General features: G+C 56.4%; 1 protein-coding gene across 3 annotated transcripts in view; it reads right to left on the bottom strand.

Annotated features, from left to right (window-relative positions):
* Nucleotides 1-1,707: 1,707 nt before the first annotated feature.
* MYH9 (myosin heavy chain 9) overlaps nucleotides 1,708-8,685 on the bottom strand; it is a 91,104-nt gene continuing 84,126 nt past the window's right edge. For all 3 annotated transcript variants that reach the window (XM_044780369.2, XM_070506947.1, XM_070506948.1), the window contains exons 35-41: nucleotides 7,543-7,671; nucleotides 6,485-6,573; nucleotides 6,262-6,385; nucleotides 5,724-5,932; nucleotides 5,024-5,132; nucleotides 4,763-4,935; nucleotides 1,708-3,259 (exon numbers count right to left, since the gene is read on the bottom strand). In XM_044780369.2, coding sequence (XP_044636304.1) covers nucleotides 3,142-3,259; nucleotides 4,763-4,935; nucleotides 5,024-5,132; nucleotides 5,724-5,932; nucleotides 6,262-6,385; nucleotides 6,485-6,573; nucleotides 7,543-7,671 — 951 coding nt within the window. In that variant the 3' untranslated portion in view covers nucleotides 1,708-3,141. The remainder of the gene's footprint in view (nucleotides 3,260-4,762; nucleotides 4,936-5,023; nucleotides 5,133-5,723; nucleotides 5,933-6,261; nucleotides 6,386-6,484; nucleotides 6,574-7,542; nucleotides 7,672-8,685) is intronic.

The following is an 8,685-nucleotide window of genomic DNA, read 5'->3' as shown; positions in this document are numbered from 1 at the left end:
GCTGTGGCTGTCGCCTGGCTCCCTGAGAGGCCCTGTGTCCTAAAAATGCACTCCCATTTCCCTCCACTGGCTTGGCTGGGTTTCTGCTCCTTGCAGCCAAAGCTTCTTTCCAAATCACAGGTCTCTCCTAGCCTGCCTCACCTTCCCAGGAGGATGGATCTTTCTGTGCTGCCAGACTCTTCTTGGGTTTGAAGGCGAGGTGAGCCTGAGGCAGAGCATGTGGTGTGGGTTACTGGGTAGAGTGAAGGGAATTTAGGGTTCTCAGGAGCCTCTGGGGGTCAGAGACGAACAAGGAAGGGAGATGGGAGGTGGAGAGACAGAGGCGCCACAGGGCCCTGTGGACATCAGGACTGACCAAGAGCCGCGGGGATGTCTAACACCCAGATCCATGTGGTTTGTGTGGGGAGATAAATCCCCCTCCACCCAAGTCTTCTGGGTACCTGCACTGCCTGGGAAATCCTGTGTCTGCTAGGGTGGGATTGATGGGAAGCGGCTGAAATGCACACCCAAGCACGGAGCATATGTGGAAGCAAGAGCGTCCAAACCCGGTGCTGACTGAGCAGAAGCGGGAGCTCGGAGCCAGCTGGCAGTGCCAGGAGGCTGGAAGACCACCTGAGGATGCTCAGAAACCTTGGGGAGGGAGCTCCACACTCGTCACCTAATCCTCCTGACACCACATGTGGCAGTGACTGTTACTCCCATTTACACTGCGAGTCTCAGGCCCGGGTCACCAGGAGGGAGCAGAGCTGGCACTCAAACTTGAGGCCACCTGAGCCCAGCCCTTAAAGGTGAACCATAGTGAGGAATAAGCCCAGAGAAGCAACATCCCTTGTTCAAAGTCACAAGAAAGTGGTGGAGCTGGAACCCAACCCAGGAGCATCCGATGTGACAACAAACGTGGACCAATTTTGTAGCCCGAAAACTCCAATGACACTGAAAGGCAGAAGCACCCAGAGCCCTCCAGGGCCTGGCCCCCACCTACCTCTCACGTCATCACCCGCTGCTCCTTTTCCCGGGGCCAGAAGTGCACCTGCTCAGAGCTGGAAGGGTCGGCTGAGGGAGGCCCAGGGAGTGCTCTGTTTAGAAGCACGCAGCTTTCCTCAGCAACCGTGCTGGCACGCAGGCCTGCTGCTTGAGTCCACGCCATCTATCAAGTGGGTGCCACATCCCTTCCCTAAGGAAAGCTTCTCCCCCTCGCCCGCATCCTGCAGCTGCAGAGACATCTGTCTTCATTGCCCAGGGCCTCGCAAGGGGCCTGGTTCATGCTCAGCCTTTGTTAACAGAACGAACAAAGCTCTGGCCTTTCCAGGGAGAGCCTCCTGTCTGATACCCACAGGCCTGGGCACTGCCTCCCTCTTCCCCACTGACACAGCACTTGGGACAAACCTCTGCAGGGCAGGCCTTGCGTTGTTTGCCGATGAAGGAAGTCAGCACCTGGGCCACGTGTCTAGCCCCACAGAGCAGGTGCTCAATAACCGAAACGATCCAAGGTTTACATAGACACTCTTGGCATCCTTGAATCTGGCCCAGCCTGCCTTTCTCACCTTTTCTGTGTGACTACCATCCTCCACCAAAGCCTGTGCCTCAGCTGTGCAGCACTATTGGAAGCTTCCAGAAGATGCACAAAGTAGGTGCCTGCTACAGAAGCAAACACAGCCCCTCCCCAGGCCACCGTCTCCAGCAGACAGACACCACCACAGGCACGGCTCGTAGCACATGGTACTCTTTATTGTGACGCTCAGTGGAAACATCTGTAAACCAGCTTACTGTAGTGGTGACAGCTGCGACACATGCTAAGGCACTTTCATTATATAAAAAAAGGGATGGGGTGGGAGCTCCATTCACTCCTTTGTGACAGCAACTGGGACCTGAATTCAGAGCTTTTTAGGCATATGTAGCTTTTATATATCTTCATGATTTGTTGAGAGTTTCTTTTTAAAAAAAAAAATGCTTTCTTTGCCATAAGTAAGTCTAAATGCAGCATATACAAAACAGGAATGCAGGTAAATTCAGCAACCAGTGTAGACCAGTGTAGGACAAGCTACTCTCTTCTAAACACGGTTCCAAAGGAAAGGCAGTGATAAAGACCTGGAATTTTATCATTTATTACAAGAAGGGGAGAAAAAAAGAAAACTTTTTTCCTTTCAAAAACACCTGCGCAGATGGCGGATTTTTAAACTACAGAGTCAACGGTGCAGATCAACTACCCTCGGGCCCCAGTCCTAGAGTAGGTTCAAGGTCATGTGGGAGGGCCACTGGCCCTTTCTGATGCTCTGGCTGTCAGACTTGGGACAAGTCCCTTAACCATTAAATATATTTGGTCCCCAAGAGTGTTGGGAGAAGCCACTGCTGGCCTTTCCAGCTTGGCCCCAGGCCCTGTCTGCTTGGCCCAAAGGCCTCGCGGTGCAGGGCGGGCTGCCCTCAGCAAAGGAGGGACGGGGCCATCATTGCACTTGAGACGGCTGAGAAGCAGGAAGGGGACCATGGCACTGCCCACAGGTGCGGGGAGGAATTCCCCTCCCTCCCCGCCCCAGGATTCTGTGCCCTGCACAGAGGTGGGATCCCTGGGCCTGCTCTTTCCAGACCACCCAGAGCCCACAGGAGTGGAGGGCCGAAGGGGCAGAGGGTGTGAGGTCACCGCGTGTGATTGCCAACAGCAAAGAAGGGGGAGGGGGAGCTGGTGGCGGAGGCAGGAGAAGGTGACGACTCTTCTGGGGTGTCGGGCTATGGAAAACTCCTTAGTCTCAAGAAAAATAGATTCGTAGAAAACTCTCTTGCCCATCCCCGGTGGCCTGCCCTCCTTGCCTCACCATCTTGTGCTTTTTGGCAAGAGAGGGCCGAAGATCCTGCTGGTCACTCTGTTCCTGGGCAGGAGCCCAGGACCCTGACTCTTTGGTATCAGATTCTGGGGGTGGGAGGGGAGCAGTAGGGGCTGCAGCAGGGGAAGCCAAACGCCCTCAACAAGGCCTGGGGGGCGTGCAGGGACGTGCAGGCCTGAGGTCCCCTGGCCTACGGGGATGGGGTGGGGGTCACGGTCACAGCAGTCCCAAGAGGGTGGAGGGGGTGCTGCAGGGCTAGGAAGGGGAGGCGGAGTCGTCCGTCGGTCGGTCGGTCCATCCGTCTCAGGCAGCAGGCAAGAGGTTACTCGGCAGCTTTGGCCTCAGCCCCGTCGGCCTTGCCGTCCATCTCCTCGTCGGAGCCGTCGCCTGTACCTTTCCGGGCCATCCGGCGGGGCACGACAAACGGCAGGTCCCCACGCCTGGGGGCAGAGGCAGAGGGTCAGCAGGGCCGGCCAGCGTGGCCGCAGTCAGCTCACACATCTCGAAGGATCCTGAGAGGGAAACCTGGCACCTCATCCCCATGGGGAGAAGTGGTGCGGGCCCTGGGAGCCCCAGGCTCCAGGTGGGACCAGACGCTCTCAGGGAGCAGGTGATTAAAGCTGCCTGCTTTACCCAAACAGCAGCAAAATCCATCAGGGAACCTGGGCTGATTCAAAGGGGAAAAGGCACAAGAGGAGATGGAGTCGCCTTCCACAAAAAGCCACCCTCTGCTGAAACTTAGTACAAAACAGGTGAAACCAGGTGGACAAAGACGGGCATCTTGTGCCAATCACACGTAAGAAAACTGATACTAAACACCGATAGAATGTCTGCATCGTTGCTTTTATGCTTAAAAAAAAAAAGGATTGCTGGGGCCGGCCCCGTGGCCAAGTGGTTGGGTTCACATGCTCTGCTGCAGCGGCCCAGGGTTTCGCCGGTTCAGATCCTGGGTGCGGACATGGCACCGCTCATCAGGCCACATGGAGGCGGCGTCCTGCATGCCACAGCTAGATGGACCCACAACTAAAAATATACAACTGTGTCCTGAGGGAATTTCGGGAGATAAAGCAGAAAAAAAAAAAAGATTGGCAACAGTTGTTAGCTCAGGTGCCAATCTTTAAAAAAATAAAACGGATTGCTGTAAACTATTATGACCTCGATTAACAAAAAAAAAAAAGGACCACTAGGTAGGGCCAGCCTGGTGGCAAAGCAGTTAAGTTTGCATGCTCTGCTTTGGCAGCCTGTGGTTCACGGGTTCAGATCCTGGGCACGGACCTACACAATGCTCATCAAGCCATGCTGTGGCAGCATCCTATGTACTAAACAGAGAAAGATTGGCACAAATGTTAGCTCAGGGCCAATCTTCCTTACAGAAAAAAAAAAAAAGACTGCTGTGAAAAGGAGGTAAGAAATGAGAATCTTGGAGAAAAGGACCCTCTGCCTCAACCATTTAACATTTCCTGAATGGTAACACTCCCTTGAGAAATGCAAGAAGGCCTTTCGTTGGTACAGGCACGGTGAGATGACGCCAGGATCCATCACTGATGTTTACGAGGCACCAAATACGTGCCAGGGACTTGCCGGGTTGCCTCAAGCCACTTCTAGTACAAAAAACCCAGCACAGAAATGTTCTCATCAGGTTGAGAGCAGCCACAGGGACGGACCTTTCAGATAGGACGGGAGTAAATTACCCACGGTTTACTGTCTGTTCAGAAGGCTGGCCCACAGCCCGGGAGGCAAGAAGAACCCAGGAAGCGGCAGGTCACCCTCTGACCAGCACTTTCTCATCATCAAGCTCCTTGCTCGTTGACATCTAGTCGATAACCAAACCCAGTCTACAGGAGCGTAATATTCTGCACTGTGCTTTTCAGAACAAACTACCTTTTCAAAGGAGAATCACGTGAAGGAGCCGGGGGAGACAGCGAGCGGGGCCACAGGCTCACCTGAGCTTGTTCTTGAGCGAGCTGACCTCGCGGTTCATGGCGTCGGCGGTCTCGGTGGCGTCCTCCAGCTCGCGCTGCAGTTTCCGGCGGGAGGCGTTGGCCCGCTGGGCCTCCTCCTCAGCCTCCTCCAGCTGCCGCTTGAGCTGCTTCAGGCGGGTGGACGCCTTGTCGACCTGCGGAGACGTGGGACCAATGGCCCCAGTTAGGAGCTCTGGACGCATGGGGCCCACCCGGCCCGTGCTGCCCTGCCCTCGAACACACCTGGTCCTTGTACTGCTCCGCGTTCCTCCGCTCATCATCCACCTGCAGCAGCACGTCCTTCAGCTTCTTCTCGGCCCGACGCACCTGCTTGCAGGCTGCCTGGCGCTCCCTGCGAGGCAGACACAGCGGCTCAGGGAGACACCTTCCTTCAGAGGGTCTGGCCAGCAGACCGCAACCTGGACCTCCCATTCCGGGGGCCTCATGGTATTTGCCCCATAGGGAGGCCTTGAGGCTAAGGAGGACCATCTTTACTGAACACCCGCTGTGTGCTCTGTCTCTTAGAGGGGCGCTGTGATCACCCCAGTTCACAGATGAGGAAACTGGGGCGAAGGGAAGGGGTACATGTCAAAGAGCATACAAGTAGGTAGGAAAAGGGAAAATTGAGATTTGGGGCCCTGTGGGACCCCCATTATCTCCAAAGAAGTCTAGGTCTTCCTGAGCCCACAGATCAGCTATCCAGCTGGGCGGGAACCCCCGCCTCTCTGATTGAGGCCTCAGAGACAGTCATCAAAACCCTCAACTTTAGAGGTGGGCCATGGGCTCCGATTCACACTCCACGGGGCCCCAGCAAAGCGAATGAGGCTGGAGGAAAACAGCTTCTGGGACTCAAGGACAGAAAGCTGGATCCTGACCGGGACCCAGGGACAGGACGGCAGAGGGATCTGCAGACTGCTGCAGGTGACGGGCAAGGGGCACCTACTTGGTCTCGTTGTCCAGCTGCTCCTCCAGCTGTGCGATCTTGGCCTCCAGGGCGGTGATGGAGGCCTTGTACTTGGACTTGACGGTGCCCTCCATCTCCTGCAGCTTGACCTTGAGCTCCTTGTTCTGGCGCTCCAGCTGCTGCCGTGCGTTCTCGTTCTTCTGGGCATGGCTGCGCTCGAGGTTCAGGTCGGTGTTGATCTGGTCGATCTGTGGGAAGAAGGGCTGGGTGACCTCAAGGAAAGCCAGGGGCCCTGGCTAAGGGCAGAGCGGGGAAGCTGGGTCCTGCAGAGCCCATGCTAACTCCAGGCCCCCCAGAAAGGGAGCTACCCAATAGCATGAGTCCAGAAACTTCTTAACATCTGAGAGAAACCACTGGGAGACCTTTACAGGGGCCAGAACATTCTCCCCTAAGCACTCAGGGAGCAGGTGGCTTCCGCCAGCTGCTGTCTGTGGGGCCTGCTTCACTGGGGGGAGCTCAGGACTGCAGCCAGGAGCTACAGGGCAGAAGGAATGCGCAGGCAGTCCTGGCCGCCCACCTGCAGGTTGGCCTTCTTCAGCCGGTCGTTCACGAGCTCCGTGTTGCCCTGCTCCTCCTCCAGCTCCTCCTCCAGCTGGGCGATGCGGGCCTCCAGACGCCGCTTCTCCTCCAGTGCCAGGGCTCTGGGTGGGGGCAGGGAGATGTGAGAAGGGGCCAGTCCCAGAGGGGGGGCCCGCCCCGGCCCACCTCCTCGCCAGATGAACTGCTGCCCCGAGGCTCACCCTTTGCCACTGCTGTTGGCAATCTCGTCGGCCAGCTCGTCCCGCTCCTGCTGGGCCTGGCGCTTGGCACGCTCAGCAGCTGCCAGTTCCTGCCATGAGAACCCAGAATGTGACCCGCAGGGGCAGCCCACAACCCTGGAAGCCCACTTCTTCCATTCCGGGTCCTCTGCAGTGCTGTCCTCCCCGAGCCCCTGGCCCTCTCCGCTCAAACCCCTTCTCAGGCCTCCTCCTCCATGAAGGCCTTTCTGATGAGCCCCCCTGGCTCACAGGGCTAATTCCCCTCTCTGAGGTCAAAGCTTAAGCACCACATGTTTACAAACACCCCGTGTCTATGTGCTAGGAACCGAGCTAGGTGCCGGGATATTAGAGATAAAGAAACCATCCTGGCCTGACAGAGGATGCTGGTCCCTCTGCATTCTGGGTAGACCAGAAGCTGGGAGAGACGAGACAGAGATGTGAGTTCAGGCCAGAGCATGAGGGATCTGAGAGCCACGCGGAGGGTGAGGCAGCCTCGACAGAGACCCACATGTGACCGTGGAGGGAGGAATCACCCCAGACCCAGGCAGCAGAGCACAGGCAGGCAGGCAGGAGCGGGGGAGGCCTGGATGTCTGGCTCAGACAGGAACAGAACCCGCGGACCAGTCACCTCTCTCTGTAGGAGACCGCTTGGAGACCCTAGGGCACGCTTCCATGACATGCCTCGTGTGGGGGACAAGGGGATGCTGGGTGCACGAGCATCAGGGATGGACGCCCCTCACCAGGTCTACTTCACAGCAGGAGGTGGGGACACCACAAAGCCTCGTTTCATGTAAGGGAGCTGGCTGCCAATGGTGACGATTTAATTCACACACACATTTAAACGCACCAGGGAACCCTAAAACCTCGTGAAACCCTGCAGGGAACTGTTACAAAGCAAGAACCACCCCCAACTCACACCGGGATTCTGGCTAGTTTGTTTCCAGCCCTGCCTGGGAGCTCGAGCCGGCCAGGGGGAAGCCCTGGGCTGCCCCTGCTGGCCAGAGGGCAGCGCCCCCGAGCACCCCACAGCCCTGGCCCACCTCCTGCAGCTGCATCATCTCGGCCTCCATGCTCTTCAGCTTCTTCTCGTTCTCCTTGGCCTGCGCCAGGATCTCCTCGCGGGAGGCACGCGTGTCCTCCAGCTCGCGCATGTAGTCCTTCATCTGGGCCTGGGGGGAGGAGAGGCGTGGTGCCACCACCCCAGCCACCACCCGTGTCTGCCCTCCACCCCTCAGAGGGACACCCGCCAACTGAACTTAGCTGTAAGAGGGCAAAATCATAACGAAAGACAAATGTCTCTTTATCCTACACCATTTTTACACTCTTGATGGTTAGGATTTACAGAGCATGCTTCCGGCAGGGCTCGTGACTGTGTACACATCAGCCAAGTTTCCTTTCGTTTCTGACTTTCTACAACTTCCTGTTGACTTGAATCATTCCCAGCGCACACCCACTCCTCTGCCAGGTTAGTTCCTGACTATATGGCAGGAACACGTTCCCTTTGGAATTTTCCTGGAATATGTTTTAACCCTAAAGATCCTTGTCAAATAGTGTTTTTTTCTTTTGCAGACAAAGCCCACGTTGGGAGTCCCCATGTCAAAGGGTACGTCTCTTGCTGGGACACGACCAGATGGTACCAGGTGGAACGGCCACCAGCCACCAGGGCATCTCTGCCCTGTGACCTCGCCAACCACAGATGTTTCCATTCATTCTCATTGTTGCTGGTGTCCTGGGTATGATGCAGCATCTCAGAGCTGTTTTTAATCTGTGTTCTCCAATTATTGGCAAAGCGAAAATTTCCCAAGTACGTGTCCCGCGCTCTGGGCTGCTTCTCTGAACCATCAGCTCAGAACCTTCCAGCATCACCCAGTAAGGCGGGACTGGGTCAGACCCGGGTCACATCTGGTTTATTCAGGAAATGTGCCAACAGTGACTGTCTTCCCTAACTCCACTGGACATCGCGGTTTATGGTCATTTCTTTGTTTCAATGGACTCAGTCACTGACCTTATTCTAAGTTTGCTTTCAGACTACTTTCTTCCACTCAACCTCGGGACCTGAGTCTCCATCTGTGAGATGGGGCTAAGGCACCCAAGACCCTCCTTGGAAACGGGAAGGCGGCAGTTCCCAGCATCCACCGGCCACCCCACTGGCGTCCCAGCCCTGTGCTGAGCCCAGCACTGCC

Source organism: Equus asinus, chromosome 4 (assembly GCF_041296235.1).
Source record: "Equus asinus isolate D_3611 breed Donkey chromosome 4, EquAss-T2T_v2, whole genome shotgun sequence".
In the NCBI taxonomy this organism is placed as follows: Eukaryota; Metazoa; Chordata; class Mammalia; order Perissodactyla; family Equidae; genus Equus; species Equus asinus.
The sequence above is the reverse complement of the archived record's forward strand: the minus strand, read 5'-3'. Positions and strand labels throughout refer to the sequence as shown.